Below are 17,019 nucleotides of genomic sequence, written 5' to 3' on the forward strand. Positions count from 1 at the left end.
TTTCAATTTCCTTGCTCCTCTTGTTTTTATGACCACAGATACGCAAGAAAATTGGATTTGATTTTGATCTAGGGGCAGTATTAAATAATTAGAGTGTGAGGGGAAAAAATTAGCCAGCAACAACAGGGCTTGTCTCAAGTCTGGTGTATCTCCTACAAATATTTTGCTAAAGCTGGCAGAGCCCAAAGAGTGTTCAATGCTTACTTAAATGCCTTATTAGCATACTGGGAACTACATTAAGTCAAGTATTCGTCAGCCAACCCCATACTCTCTTTTTACCTGTAATTACTCTCTTACATGCACACATTTTCAATAGTTTCCCCAAAAGAAAAGATGAGAAAATTTTTCCAAACTTATAGATTTGTTAGCAACCTATGTGCAGCCTGAGTAGAAAAGTTTGAAATGTACAAATACAAATTTGTGCAAGTACAAATGTTTGAATGCCCATATAGCCAAAAGGAGGCAATGGAAAGATTACTGAGAAGCTGGAAAGAGGACTATACTATACTTCCAAAAAACTCTTCCACAAAATTTAGATGGCAGCAGAAACCAGAGAAATCTGAACACAAGAAGGAGGAATTAGAGAATATGAGATTGAACAGTTACCGAAGAGAAGGAGCCTGGGAGTACTGTTAAGGCATTTGAAACTGGAGTAAACTTTCCATATCTGCATTTACTCCATTTCAAAACAAACCCTTGTTTCCAGCTTCATGCCTCCCAGTGACTAACACATCCTAGTCCTCGAGGGCTGTGCTTGCTTGGTGACTGGAGCAGAGAAGAGAATCAGAAAGGATGGCTGAGACCTGGTAATTACAAACTCTGTTACCTCTCTTTCTGTCATGCCATAGCTGAACATTTGAGATCTGGGCTGAGTTATGGGCAGAGAAGGACAAGGATTGTTTGAGTGTAAGCTCCATAAGATCTGACAGACTTGCTGAAGTGACATTTATCTTCTGCTCTTCCTTTGCATGTACTACAGAGATATAAGATTAACCGAAAGGGCCAGATGTCAGAATTCTGTCCTTGATCACTTAGCGAATCCCAACAACAGCAGAAAAAAGCAACTGGAATATTACAAATCATCCTGGTCTTTTTCTCTTATTTGAAATGAGTCATCCTGAATTGCCAGCTTGTTTCTCTCCCAACTGAATATTCACGTGACTAATTTTCTTCGAAAGCCACAGACCAAGCAATAAGAAATGACTTAGCTAATGGAATCCACTGTCCATGAATAGAGCGGACTGTTAGGAAAAGTTAACTCTAAACCTTCTACCCTATGAATACTTCATTAAATAACCTGTACATTTAATAATATATTGCCTGTATAAATTTTTTGCTTTTTCACTACAACCTATGCTGTGTAAACAGCAGTGGTTTAGTTCAGATTATTTGCAATAAAGTGCACGTTAAGACACAATATCATCTGAGTTATGTAAACTACTATAGTTGAGCAAACACACTTACAAGCTCAGATGGGTTTAAGGAATTATTGTATTATTGAAGTATGTCCATAATCACTGCTCTAACAGTGCGTGTCACAGTCATTTATTAAGAAACTACCATTTCTGCTGTGTAACCTTTTTGCTTACAGTATAAGGCCCCATCCGCTGAATGGTTGTGAGATTCTCCAATAAAAAAGGGATGAACTAACGGAAAAGCCTAGAGAATAAAAATTCACCAACTCCTGAAATTTGGATGGATGCTGCCCTGAGTAGTCCTTACAAAGAAAGCATAAGATTTACAAAATCCTACCTCAAACCTAGTGCTGCGGTTGACTACTAAAGCCAGTTGCTTTACTGACATGTTCAGAGTTCATGTTATACTTACAATGTCTCTAGTTATTAAAGGGTGTGTAATTTATTAGACACATGGTCTATATAAGGGACAAATGTAAAACTCACTGGCAAATGTGGCAGAAAGTGGACACAGCACAAAAAGAAAGAGAGTTATATCATACAATAAGTGGCAATCACTGCTCTAGCACTGGATGTACTTTTCCGTCCTCCATATTCTCATTTAGTATTGCACGATACATTTAATTCAAATGAATGTCAGTTCTTCTTTTTTGCTTTAAAAGCTATTCTATATCTGGTTTCTGACCTTTTATATTCACTGTGGATTAAAAATAAGAAACAAATTAGGTGAGGAAATAGTCCAGCAAGTCCACCACTTGTGAATCACATCAGAAAATGCAGATATTCTTCACTTTTTTTGAGGTCAAAATGAAAATCGTGTTACAGAACAAAAGGTGTCTATTGTTTAGGAGGGACTTCAAGGAAGGTTTTGTAGAGAACTCTCTCAACTCAGATTTGACTAGTGAGAATGATAAGCTTTATTTTTTCTGATTGTTAATGCAATGCAACAAGTGATACAGAAATATAAGATTATCAAAATGTAATGCACAAGTGGATGACACTGATCAGGGAAATGTTGTACTTAGGGATCAGGAAAATAGGAAAATTCCAAAAATTCAATTAGTTACTTTAAATAAAGAGAGATTGTAGGAAGGAAATAATCAAATGCACCAATATAAAAAAATTCAGTAGTTATGTAAAAAAAAAATTCTGTGGGCTGTAGACAAACACACGAGGATAGAGAAAGTGATACTGTTGCAAGAAAACACCTTTTCTGGGATGCATTACTCTGAGTGTTTTGTGTAAACTTGGGAGGAATAGTCACTGTTCTACTCTATGAAAAAGTGCACTCAAATGGTTGCTGCATTCTGCTTGATTAAAAAAAAGAGTTCACTTTTAAATGCAACATTTTTACAGGGGTGTGCAGGAAAGTATAATAAGCAAAGGGTTTAGAAAACATGAGCTATGGAAATATTTGGAAGCATGGAACTAGTCTGGAAGAAAATATAATTGGTGATCAAAGGAGTAAAACAAACATCATATTTTTAAACCATTACAATAATCAGCACTAGTGTATACTATTTAGGAAGACTGCAAAACCCCTAAAATCAGAGCTTTTATGAAATCACACCTCAGAGCAGGAGGAAAGGACTAGCTTATATCTTGAAATTCTTCCTGTCAATAAGTTTCCATGAATTTCATAAAAATTACTAGATAAACTGCATTTCTACTCACTATTCTAATGTTTTCAAATGTACAAAATACTGTACTATGCAAAACAGTTTGTGAATGTGTAATTATTCAGGACAGATGGAGCTTCTGGTATTCCCAGTTCATTTCTATGACGGGGTAGTTCCTTTTTTAGACCACACATTGCCTATTGCTTATCACAGAATCCATCCCGAATTTTTAATTAGATACAAAGGCATTATAAGAATAATCAATAAATAGCAATTCAACAAGCTGCACAGGATCCACGAAACTGGTGAGCCAATACTTGTAAATTCCTTTTTATTTTCTTCCTGCTCTGTGTTTTACAGAGCTAATCAGAGATGTGCAGTAGAGACGGTGTATTGCTTATAACTAATAAACAGTGTCAAATTGGTAATTAAATATTTTATCTTGCTATGCATCTATTAAGCCACATAAATGGATCTGGTTCTGGTTTCTGTTTTATCAGGAAAATGTCATGAAGGCTACTACGTTGTGGAAGAGGATGTATTTGCATACTTCATTTTAATGTTGTTATTGTAATGAATTGAACTGTGGGCAGGTCTGCAGGATGCCCCATGCCTGGAGGTGTTCAAGGCCAGGCTGGACGGGGCTTTGAGCAGCCTGGTCTAGTGGGAGGTGTCCCTGCCCAGGGCAGGGGGATTGGAACTAGATGATCTTTAAGGTCCCTTGCAACTCCTTCCAAACACACTTTGTATCCACTTTGCAGAGGAGCAAATGATGACACAAGCTTTAAGTCAGAAAACCCAGCCTATTATTAAATTGTTCTGTGTATCCGTATTGTTCTCTTTATAGTTTAGGAAGGTATTTATCTCAATATCCTTGTTTTTTGAAAAGCTATATTAAATTATTGCCTTACACATACTTGCTAAAAGTCTGTCTTGTCTCTGTAGGACAGGGAAACATTTAAAGCAGTAGGCAGACACAATGGACTGAAAGGCCTATTTTTCTGTTTGCTGTTTCAAAGGAAATCCTCAGCTCTAAATTAATATCCTTAAGATAATCCTAAAATATCTTAATGGCTACACCTAATGGCTAGGAGATTTTACTCCTCATATAAATATTCTTGTCACCTGTCTAGAAAGAGAGCACCAGGGAGCATTTTTGATTATAAATTAGTCCTTTTTTAAATTTTTTTAGTTAAAGTCTCCCCTATTTTAAGTCACATGAACCGCCGTTTATCATCGCTGTACCCAAGATATCATTATTTGAAAGAAAATACAGGAGGAGCAGAGTTATTTAACTTTCATATACCCCCATTATGAAGGGTTACACACAATTCTGTGAGGAGGAGGATTTTTGTTTTGGTGGTAGCTTACAACAGCTTGATACTGCTGTCAGAATAAAACCAGTCTAAGGTAACTACTCCTGCATATTTTTTTGAAGGACAATGAATAACAGATTTATCAAATATGAATAATGAACTTTTCTCAAATAATCCAGATAGTCCTATTTGTTCAGTCATTCATCAAATCATAGCAGTTAAGGAACTTTGCTAAAGTTATAACTGTTGAAAAGGATTAGTCTGCTTCTCAGGATCACGTCTTTAAAGAGTAAAGATGTAATACAATTCCCTCCACATACCTGTTTTATACTCCACATTTTCTCATCCAACTTGGCTAATTGTGTGGCAAATGAGCATTTATAGATGAATTCACATGATTGCATAAATTCAGTAGGCAGGCTCCTTGGTTCCTCGCTGTCATGCAGACATCCAAGACCTATGTACATGCACTTTTTCAGAACAGCAAAATTAGAACACCTTAGAACCATTTATCCCTATATAATCCCTGTGAGGCAGACATGACAACAGGAATAAGCTGAAGGCTTCCTGAGAAACTGAACAATGAGCTGCAGACAAGAGGGACAGAGACCTCTCCCAGAATGGCTGGGAAGCACTTGAGTCAACTGTATTTGAGTGTCTTCTGTACTGGCTGCTTCAGCCCTTGGCAACACCCTGAAAGACCTGAGAAAATCTGTACAGCTGCCTTCCCACTTTCTTTATTCATCCAAACACCTCCCTATTCATCATCTGGTCTGTAGTTGGTTTTGAAATCACTATGGTCCTATTCCTGTGACAGTAGAGCAATAGGAAAATCCATGCCACTTAACAGTATAGGCCAAGGAGCAGGGATTTAACACAAATGACAAATCCAACAAGAAAGCCTGTGGGTCCAAGTAATAGATATAATTAATAGCTGGTTTTGGCCTGTTTTCCTGCTCCACGCTCAGTTATGAACACAATAAAAAAGATATTTCCAGTTTATGTGGCAAGTGTGGTTGCACCCATGTGAATCGTTTCTGTAATGTTGTTAGCTGCTGTAAGACTTCTTGGGCAGAGCTTGCTGATACGCAGTGAGACACGCCAAGCCATGGTAGTAGTGACTGCGAGTGAGGATTGAACGGCCATCACTGCTTTGGTGTTGATGCAAAAAAGCATCCAGAGCACAAACACTCCTTAACTTTTCTGTCTCTTGCACAGTGATGTGCTAGATCTTTGTGGTTTAATGGGCAGGAAAAAAAAACGCTATTCCTGTTGAATCAATATATTTAAAATTCTTACAGACTGAAAGAATCTGACTTTTCTGTTGAGGTTTGTATCTGTATAGCTTCAGGTTTAAGTATTCAAGTTCACCTGCTTCTAACTAATCACATAAAGAGTTGAAAGGCCCTTTGATGATTACTTTTTATCTTTTGTGAGGAGTTAAAGGCTTTCTTAAAATTCCAGTGACAGTAATTCAGCCCTTTTTTACTCTCAGTTTTTCCTATGCTCAATGTCAACTGAGTCACCCCAGGAAAGTAAAATCAAGACCATCCCTGAAGAAAAGGGTTGTTGGGGCCTGAATCCTCTTTCAACCCACACCAGCATGACTTCCCAATTAAACAAGGACTCTTGAGAGTCAAGTTTATTTTTCTGAGTTTGTCTTTCTGAAGGTTTGCCCTATCTGAAAGCATAGCTGGCTACAGTTTAAACTGAGCTTTAGAAAGGTCAGGTAAGGATAAAAAGGCTTAATATACAAGTAACCAGAGAATAAGGGATAATGTGGAATCTTATAAGCATTTCCACTGGATCTAGTGCAGGGTAATTGCAAAAGCACAGATGTTAAAAGCAAGATTGGTTTTGTAATAAATGTAGTTTCATAGGTATAACAGAACAGCGGCTTTAAGAAATAATATTTGTTCATTTAACAGCAAGAAAATAATTATATCTTTTAGGAAATTTAAATCATTTAAAAAGAAATAAAAAGCAAAATTTTGAATTTTTTAAATTTTAGGATAAAATAAGCAAATTAACAAAGTGACTCTATGTCTTATAGCCTCTCCTGCAAATAACTAAGCATACAAATTTTTGTGATACCTCTAATGCCCCACGAATGTATTTTCATACGAACTGATGAATCTTTGACACACAAAGCATATTAACATCCCATCTCCCTTTGTAATTCCTGTTTGGTAATGAAATCATCCTATGGCACCCACTCATTGACTTCCACAGAAACTGTTGCAATATCACAAGAGAAAATCACTATGATTCCACACTTTGCAACTGGAACTAGATCTAATTATAATGAGTTGTGGTGAGAAATCTTTGGTTCGAAAGGATTAGACACAATGGCTTAGTAGTTAAAAAACAATGTATATTCACAATTATTTTAGCATTAAAATAATTCTGAATATTGAGCATTTTCAGAAGACTTTTCTTCATAGTGAATAAGTATGTTCAAAATATTGATTTAAATAAATGTTTTATTGTGCTGCTTAAATAATTAAACTTCAAACAATCCTGTGATAAACTGGAGGGCTCCTGAGCACTTCAGCCTTTTGGCTGTAGAGTCACAATGTAACCTTTGGGACCTGTACATTGATCAGCATAGCACTGACGGTAGATTTCCTCACTGATTTTTCACTTCCAGACACTTTTCGTGTTCAAAAACTGTTTGTAGTACAAATATTTTAAGAAAATTTCTTTCACTTTTTTTTTTCCCTTTATTACCATCTTCCTGCTCCTTCAATGGAGAAAAACAAATTCATCAAGGATGTTTGAAGGTGAGGACAGCTTGATGTTCATTATGTGTATAGTGTAGGGATAGTTCATTTGAAGTAAGTTCGGATATGCCTGGGGCACATATATGTCCTAAATACTAAACATAGGCCTCTAAGGCAGTTCTTATACAGTTAAATCCCTTCAGTTTGCAAGTGCAATTTCTAGCTTCTCAATCGCATGTCATTACATAGCATTTTTAGTAACCAACTTATCTAAGATGCTGTTTGGTGGGGGAGGTTGTCACTGTATTTGAATAGACATAATTGAAAGACGGAGTGGAAGTAAGACATACAAGTTTGTGTAACAAGAGCATCTGAGTCAGGCGGCATCAATGGGAGCTAATAATACTCAAATAGAGCCAACTATCCCATGTAAAAAGCAAATGAAACTAATTAACACCACTAAGTTTAAAGAGACCTTCCCAGGGAGCTTTGATTTTTAATTTTTTTGTATCAAATAAAATAGGAGAAACAGAAAGAAAATAGACTAGGGTGTTAAACGAAAATATGTATAGTATGTACAAACTTCTAAACTCTCTGCAGTACACTGTGATTATAAAACGTTCTACTTACATTTTTAGATACGTTATCTACAATTCCATAAAACTATCCTATAATGTTGACAACATATTCTCACAGAGGAATACAGGATCATAAGCTCTAGAAGTGGGTCCTTGTGAACCTCATGAGTTTAACAAGGCGAAGTACAGGGTCCTGCACCTGTGTCAGGGCAACCCCCAGTATCAATACAGGCTGGGGGATGGAGGGATTGAGAGCAGCCCTGCCAAGGAGGATTTGGGTGTACCGGTGGATGAAAAGACGGACATGAGCCAACAATGCGCGCTCACAGTCCAGAAAGCCAACTGCATCCTGGGCTGCATCAAAAGCAGCGTGGCCAGCAGGTCAAGGGAGGTGATTCTGTCCTTTACTCTGCTCTGATGAGACCTCACCTGGAGTACTGTGTCCAGCTCTGGGGCCCTCAGCATAGGAAAGACATGGACCTGTTGGACAGGGTCCAGAGGAGGGCCACAAAGATGATCAGGGGGCTGGAGCACCTCTCCTGTGAGGACAGGCTGAGAGAGTTGGGGTTGTTCAGCCTGGAGAACAGAACACTCCAGGGAGACCTTTCAACACTTAAAGGGGGCTTATAAGACAGATGGAGACAAACTTTTTAGCAGGGCCTGTTGTGATAGGTCAAAGGGTAATGGTTTTTAAACTAAAAGGGTAGATTCAGACTAGATATAAGGAATCAGTTCTTTACTGTGAGGGTGGTGAGATACTGGCACAGGTTGCCCAGTGAAACGGTCAATGCCCCATCCCTGGAAACATTCAAGGTCAGGTTGGAGGGGGCTCTGAGCAACCTGATCTAGCTGAAGATGTCCCTGATCGTTGCAGGGGGTTGGACTAGATAACCTTTAAAGGTCACCTCCAACCCAAACTATTCTATGATAATGTTAAGCAGGTAGTAATGTTCAAATATTTGTCATTATCATTTTATGTTTCACAAACATTAACTCCCTCATTTTTATTAGTAAAACAAATTCTTAATTGTAAATAGTGTGTGTTTTAGCATTGCCTTTTTAAACAAGGCGTAATCGTCCTCATTTCGATGTACATTATAGAAGCTATAAATATGCCACTTATCTCAAAAAGTGATACAGTCTATTAAGTGAGTTCTTTGCTACTCTCAAGAAGACTGCATAATTAAGGCTAAAGAGCTGCAGGATAAAATTTATGTAATATTACTTTCTTGTATCATGCCCTACATAAGAGAATTTTGAAATATTTTTCAAGATTTAATGCATAAAGTACCACAACACCCTTTGTGTGTCTTAATGCTAGTGACTAGCCATAATTTCTACGATAGTGAAATTTTTATCCAAGATCAGGGTTGCTAGCTCTTGGTAATACAACTAAACAACATATAAACTGTTTCATGTTGAGAGCTGCTTGGAGAACTTTGTTTACACCTGGGTTCATATTTTCAAACATTCACTTTGTTTAGAAAGGTGTTCACATAGAGTTGTTAGGATCAAGAAACAGGGAAGAAACAACATCAGTAAAACGTATTTTTCAAAAACTACCATCAGTCATCTTCTTTTGAACTTATTTTACTTCTAGAAATAATAAAATGTTTAAAATTCATCTGGCTGGGAACTGTTGAAATGCAATTTGAGAACACTGATGTAATTTCCACGGTAAAAAATGGAAGTCATGACAAAACCCCCAAAACTCGGACTTCTCTCTTTCATTCTGCTGAAGTATTTTGAATGCTCTCTTGGCTCTGTCTACTCTTTCTCTCCCACCTGCTGTATGTGCGTATCAATGGCAAAGTGCTTGCTAAGGAAGGGGGCCAGCAGAGCTGAACCAAAATGGAGGCCTGCTGCTGGGCACAGCGCCATGGAGGAGGAGTGCTGCATTTGCCTGGTGGGAATGTTGGTTTCCTGAAGGAAACTGGGTGGCATTTCCATATCCACGTCCCTTCCAGGAAACTCATGAGTTCCTTCAAAACAAATATTGTTTTGTTGGGTGTAAGAAGTTATTGCTTGCAATTTTATTGCTTTGCCTCTTGGCTTTAGAGTATCCTTCTCTCTTACGGCATCTGAGGTAACATCATGACTGACTTTGCCTCATAGAGAATCTCTCTAACAAGCTACACCTGCAAGATATGAATGACCACTGCATCATTTCTGTATCCAACCTATCATCTCAACTCATAAGTCTTTTACAACAGCAACCTCCACAGAAAGATAAATGCAAAAAGGAATAGCTGACTCTCTTGAGCATATTAACCTTTTCTGGTGCCTAGCACCAGTTGCAGACTTACCTCTCTGTGGAGATACATAGCAGCTTAACTTCTAAAAAACAAGGTAGGAGAGCTTACAGAGATCTAGCTTCCACTGACTTCATATTACATCACCAATATGTAGAGTACACTCCAGCCCATGTGGTAAAGCTCAATCCACAGTTCCCTCACCACAGTCCTGTGGGACTCCAAATGCATCCTTCTCTGTATGCCACACAATGTTTCAGATTCAGAATTCCCAGTTCATTTCTAAAAGCTTTCCAGGACATAACATTTTCAAATGTTAAAAGAGAAAAGTCTTAACATAACCCAAGGGATTCACAGTGTTATAACCTCACTTTTAAGAAAAGATTAAGAGGTTGCACTTCCTGGCCTGAAAACATACAACGTGATGGTATTCACACTGTGACGTGGAATGGACACTCCCAGGGGAACCTGTTTTGTAGTAGCTGTGAATGTTATCCCGAATATGTCTGTTTGAGACATAAATAATTCTTCAAAGGCCTCCTCTTGAAACGGCCAAGCCACTTAAATACCTTGTAGGATTTGGACTAGGGTGATTAGATACACCTAGAAGCTCTGCCTTTATTCCTGTGAAGCTGGTAACTGAAACTTCAAGATAGTATCAGTAGTCTTTAAAGAATTTTTTTACATCCTAAGCTTGATCTGTTTGACTTCAAATGGCAATGCTGGTTATAAATTATTCATGATTCATAGCTGTCTCTTCCGAGACATGATCTTCAAACTAAGCATCCTCTTCATCTCTATTCTTCCCTTCAGGCCTGTTGCATGCAGGCCTGTAGCCTGTCTTACTCCTGCTCTTTGTATTAAGTGTAATTTTAGGACATCATGTCATTGTTTGCCATTTTTCATAGTTTCTCTCTCTTCCTGTCTCACTATCTCCGGTATCATCTACTTTTTTTAACGCCACCTGATGTCAATAACATCCTCCTAGAAAGCTCAAGAGGTTAAAAATACACCCAAACACATTTGCCATCTCCTTTCTTAGTATATAAATAACTGTTCTGTTAGACATAGTTTTTTCCCTTTCATTTCCTCACCAATTACACCTTAGACTATTTTGCAACACCTACTTTTGCCAGTGGATGTTTCTGCTGTTACATGTTAGCTCTGGTTGTGAACAAGATTAATTTGCACATTGCTGAAGGTTTGCACCTGCTTTCTGCAAGACCAAATGCTTAAGAAACCAGAAACAATTGGAATCTGCACACAGAGCAGGCATTGTCCTTGGGCAAACTGAGAGCAGGAGAATGAGGATACTGTTTACCTCTCAAACATTAGTCCACAATAGCCTTTCCTGGAGGAACGTCTCAAAGTGGAAAACAAATACAAATACAAACAAATATATTTTTATTTGAAATCATTTTAAGTAGTTATAAAAACCTACAAGTAGGATTCAGAGTGTCTTATTTTTAATAGTTGTAGATGTGAACTCTGGAACACTCTTTTCCAGGTAATTTGGCAATCTCTTACAGCAATATAATGGATTTATCTACTTAAGTATATTGAACAAAATGTCTCTGAAAATACTCCACATTTCTCATTAGAAAAATTCAGTTTTTATTACCCAGATGTTATAGTTTTAAAGCATGTTTCTAATAAATTTTATACGTTTACAAAATCTTGACAATGAAAAAGCTACTCTCAAACAAGTGATCCCAAATACAGATCCAGATTCTCATGAAAATCATTCTAAGCCTTAGTGTGTAGACTTATGATATTTTGAAAGCTTTTTAAAAGTCACGTGTGTACGACTGTATGTAATATAGTCACAGATGTAACATTTTACTTATGTAGTATACATGACCTCGTGTCTTGTATATTACATAAAAAAATGATCTTTTATTAAACTCAGTTCATGGCAAACTAACTCTAGAGCTCAAAATCCTAGTAGTCAGCAACAATCCTGAGGCAGATGCATATCTTCCTGAAACATGTACATTAACAGGAATAACCTGCTCCGATACAGCCATTTACATGTACAGCAGGAGAAAAGTAGAGCTCGTGTGAGAGAAGGTACTTGTGTGAGACAGCATGTACTGCTCAGAAAGTAGGTAGGCAACAGATATATACTCACTGAGACAGAGAATGCTGTTCTTCCCATGCCGTGAAGTAAAGAAAAACGTTTTGTTCTTTTGAGCAATGAAGACCTCTGTAATAGCCAAACACAGCATATTTTTCAGGTTTCCTACATTTCACGTTAGAAAACTGATTTCTTTTGAGTCACACTCATTCTCTTAGGTCAAAAGGTGCTCTTTCAACTAGTCCAAACTGGGTTTACTCTGCTATGGTGGATTTTTACAAGCCAAAATTCTGGTTAGGACCTACAAAATAAGCTTAAATCCATATATGCAGACATACATAAATTGGCAAAATAGAACGTATGTTCACCAAAATGACCAAACTCTGAGCATGGACTAACTATGGGTTAGTTTAATTCCTGGTTTTATTTGTGAGAGTTAAATGCAACTGAACTGAACGTTTTGTAGAAGTTAAATGCAACTGTCTCAGCTTCAATTCTAGGCAGCTACGTATTAACAATTAGAGGAAAATGACAAGTATGCTTTTCTCCACTTTTAAAAACACCCTAACACAATCTACATAGATCTATGACTATTTGCCACTGTAAAACATGTTGGGGAGGGACTCAAAACTGAAGAAGCTTTAAAGGTTGCAGGCACAGGTGGGAAGCTTCCTTGTACTTGATAAGTCTAAGAAACCAGTAACTTCTGTCAGGCAACTGTTTTTAAGGGTCATTCTACCAGTGTCCATGTCTCAAAAAAAGTAATCATTCCATTCACAAACAGTAACATAGTGTTAGATGTAAGTAGAAAAGAAAAATTACCTAGCCCATAAATGAGTAGCACTGATGCTGGGAACCCTGACAGTAGCTGCGTTTGGCTGCAGGTTCAGAAAGGTGTCACACAACATCAGCAGCAGGAGCACAGGGCTCACTTTCCTAGTATACAAACAGACCATACCCTGCTACATACGGACAGTGAAATTGCGATGGTAATCACTATTATAATTAAAAAATAATAATAATTTGATGAATACTAGAACTTCACAAATAGTTACAAAAAGTGTACTATTTTTCTCCCTTCTTCCTTTCAACCCTATGTATTATACATATATGCAGGCGTGTTCAAGGCTCATTCAAACAGCAACTCCTCTTGGTATGACCAATTTATACATTCGTCTGCTAATGCAGATGAATACTAAGATATGCACTGGAATTCCTACACAAATACCAGTAAATCTTAAACAAGAAGTTAGCGTTAGAACTCAGTTTAACAAGGTGCATAAACATCCTCTCTTCCTACCTGCGTATGTGGGTAAACAACAGGTTTCTAAAGAACTTAATCTGTCAACAAGTAAAACTAGAGAGCTGATTAGGAGGACTCCCTGCAGAATTCTGCAAGGAATTTCAACATTGAAAGCCTTCATGATAAAAACATGAATTTTTAAGCAATAGAATTATCTTTTGCTATGGAATTTCATTTTAAGTCAATATTCAACAGAAACAAATAACGGACTTATGCATTGCTGTGTCTGTCATTGATACAAGAAACAGAAAATCGTGGACTGCCTCTCTCAATGGCATAATCACTACCTGGTTTATGTGCTTACTTACATTTTAATTAACTCCTAAATGAATGATCTGGTTACCCTTCAACTACATAGTGGGATCCCGTAAGAATCAGGAGTATCGGGAAGTTCAATACTACCATAATCATTCAAGAACTGATCTCATTTAGTGTCTGAATATGGACAAGTTTTTCAGTGGAAGGCGCAGAGATCCAATCCTACACAACACTGAAATAATCTAACTCTCATGCCTCTGTCACCTTTAATAGTCTTAATTTTTTGTAAGCCCCAGTGCATGAGGGTTTTTATTCTTTTCTAAAATTCTGTTTTCTGAATTTTCTTACCATCATAGGCATAGGTGTCACCTTGTTTCCATGTTGCATTAAAATTCTTTTTCAAAGAGTACAGCCTGCTATTTTTTGGCAACCCAGAAACATGACAAAACTGAATGAAGTTTGGTTTTTTTCTTTGTATTTTAAGAAAAAAAGTTTGGAAAAATGCAGAAAGTTTCAGGACAATCCTTATAGCAATGATTATGGGCTCTGATTTTAAATAGGAATATTTGTGAGTTTACTTTATTTTGCTTTTTTGCATGACCGTGCCTACGTTGGTACTTTCTAGTATCAGCAGAAACAGAATATATATTTATTATTTGATATGCCAGATGTTGTTGAAGCATAGTGTGCATATGCTCCAAAGAAACTCCACGAGAGTAAAGATGGGTTGAGATAAGAGAAATAGCTGTCCTACAGCTGCTCAGTGAGAGCAGTGGGACTAAACCTGAGATACCTTGCCTGCTTCTTCAGTGTCCTAATCAATAATCCACATTGCTTCTTTGAGGTATTTTTGGGCTATGTTGTTTTCCAACAAGCCAATTTACTTTTTACTACCTATCTTTGTTGACTTCTTGTGCTCAAAGTCATCATCTTTTGTTACTGAGCTGCCCTAGCTCTCTGAAGCCCATGACATTTGGTAGCTGATCATACTGAGCTCTAAAGAAAGTTGGGTTTGATCTGTACTACTTTTGCCCCTTGATGTTTTGCCTTCCAGGATTTCATACCCAAGTGATTTTTAGTCTTTTCTTGGTTACTTAGATTGGTTTCCCGGGGGTTTAAAACTAAATATTTGCTGATGAAATCTTCTAAAATATTTAAAGGAAGCCAAAAATAAACGGAATTGAAGTCCTGAAAAAAAAAAAAATAGCGCTGTAAGTTGAGCAAAAAGCATGTTGTATTCCTCCCAGCATCCCTCGGGCGCTTTGTTTATGGTACTGTCTTTCCAGTAATCTCCCTGTGCATTCAGTGGAAGTGAGATGCTGGTGTTCAAGTGGTACTTTCTTGTATAAATATTTCTTCTGCTGGGGGGTCAGACAGAATGAATCTGTGAAATCTGTAGCTCCCCTGCAGAACATTGCCCCCATGCAGTCATGCCCTCTCTCCTCTGGAGAGGAAGTAGAAGAAAACATCAAGTTTTATTGCAGCCTCGGGTTACATAATACTGTCTCTTGGCTCTGAAAATAACTGGAAACATCAAGATCAAAGATTAAATGTACTGTATCCTCAAATTCCTCTTCTCTCAGAAAGAAAGGCTTTCAGAGGAATTCCAGAATGACCTTTGCCATGCAAGACAATTTATAAAGATGTAAAAGCAAATCTGAGAAGTGGTGTTTTATGAACTGCATTAGTCCTCTGCAGTCATTTCAGCAACCAGGACATGCGCAAAGCTCGTTAAACAGTACTAATTTCAGGGGAGTTTTCTAACATGTCTGTAAGTCTGTTGTTATTTAGACCAAAAATATTAAATACTTTCTTTTCTTCTCTTGTGGCGCGTTCACCAAATAGGTTTGTATCTAATTTTCAACCACTTCTGAAATTTTGGGAAGCCTACAGTAGAGTCCATGGATGGCAGCTGGGTCTCTTGTTCAGCCAGTATGGCAGCAGTTCTGTCCACAGACTTATCCATTGACTACAAACAGAGCCCTGATGTCTAATAGCGGATTAGCTGAGATGAGATCACGAAGGGAACTGGTCCACGTAAGATCTGACTCCCTTTGGGAGTTTTCTGTCCCTCTTGATTGACCATTTGCTTTTTACTTTGTTATTTCAGGTACTCAATGTTAGCAGTTTTTACCCTAGGCCTCAAAGTGCCACATTTAACTTCATTCCCATTTTCACATCCTACATTTATCTTACTACCCCTGGAGTTGCCCACACTCCCTTTTCACACAAATCCTTTGCATTCTTGTCTAGAAAGTCCAAACATGTAGACCCGCGATATCGTGTAAATGTTGTGCTTTACCACCTTTGCAAAGCAGAAAACCCAGCTTTTTGTGCTTTTTTCCTTGGTGCAAACTGCTGAAAATTTCAACAAGATAAAATTTACATAGCTTTGATAATTCTTATTTCAAGCTGTTTCATAATCCTGATAGCGTGTTTGATCTAAAGTACCAGAGATGTGGTGTACTTCATGCTTTGGAGTATGGAAACAAACCAGTTATTTCCAATTCTCCTTGTATGTAAGAACATGTAAATTGGATGTTGCCAGGAAGCGGGTATACTATCTGGATACCTTGAAATGAATGTAATTAATAAAACATATTTCTTATTTGCTTACAGTGGTGATTTCACCATATCTCAAAACCTTTATTATTGTAATGATAATATGTGAAATATTCAAAATTAATCAAGTTAGTGCTTTAAACGTGCATGGAGCCCTTATCTGTAGGTGCATATTTTTTTTGAAGCAGACAGCTTTTCCTTAGGTATTCATATAACAACCAGCCATCCAAAAGGGCCAAGGACACAGGATGCCTGACTGTGTCAGGCACAGCAAGATTTCTAACAGAACAGCACCCCAACTGGCTTGTGTTACCTGGAAATTGTGGCTCTCTACTTTCTCACATTACTCGAGATTTCTGTCATCCTCACATTTTCTCATTTCTTTGTTCCAATTTTCTGTCACAGTAAGTCAAAGAGGTTATTTAGAAACCTAACCACTCCTAAGCATTCAGAGATGAGACTCTGAACTTTCACCCTGGGATAATGCTTCCTAGGCAGGAGGGGAGTGGGAAAGGGAGCAGAAGGTTCTATAATTTGCAGATTATTTACACACTGGAGCATAACGGTTCACTCACAGCAGTTGAACTATATTACATCGTGTTGCTGCCATATCTGAACACTAATCCTGCACATTAAAAAGTCTCCTGTATTTGCTAATGCCAGTATAGTAGCTTAGCTGCCTTCAAAAACAAACAAAAAAGATCAGTTGTTTGTAATTATGTCCCCAAATAGGAAAAAAATCATATGTAAATATATAGGGTCAGTAATGTTCATTTTCCCTTTGAACTTTTAGTATTCACAGATGGAACCTTAGAAACAAACACACATAAGTTTACCTTACCTCAATACATTTCCACATACTGACATTTTTCAGCAACAAAAAATTCTTAGGGTGAATCTTGTCTCTGTGAATTCT

General features: G+C 37.6%; 1 protein-coding gene across 3 annotated transcripts in view; it reads left to right on the plus strand.

The window, feature by feature from the left end:
• Positions 1–17,019, plus strand: part of GABRG2 (gamma-aminobutyric acid type A receptor subunit gamma2) — a 70,133-nt gene that overhangs the window by 34,670 nt on the left and 18,444 nt on the right. Inside the window, exon 7 of one of the 3 annotated variants that reach the window (XM_054217286.1) lies at positions 980–1,042. The exons of the other annotated variants lie outside the window; for them this stretch is intronic. Within the exon in view, the coding sequence (XP_054073261.1) occupies positions 980–987 (8 nt within the window). The 3' untranslated portion in view covers positions 988–1,042. Of the gene's footprint in view, positions 1–979; positions 1,043–17,019 lie in introns of those variants that run through there. 3 annotated transcript variants of the gene reach the window in all.

Source organism: Rissa tridactyla, chromosome 11 (assembly GCF_028500815.1).
Source record: "Rissa tridactyla isolate bRisTri1 chromosome 11, bRisTri1.patW.cur.20221130, whole genome shotgun sequence".
Lineage (NCBI taxonomy): Eukaryota > Metazoa > Chordata > Aves > Charadriiformes > Laridae > Rissa > Rissa tridactyla.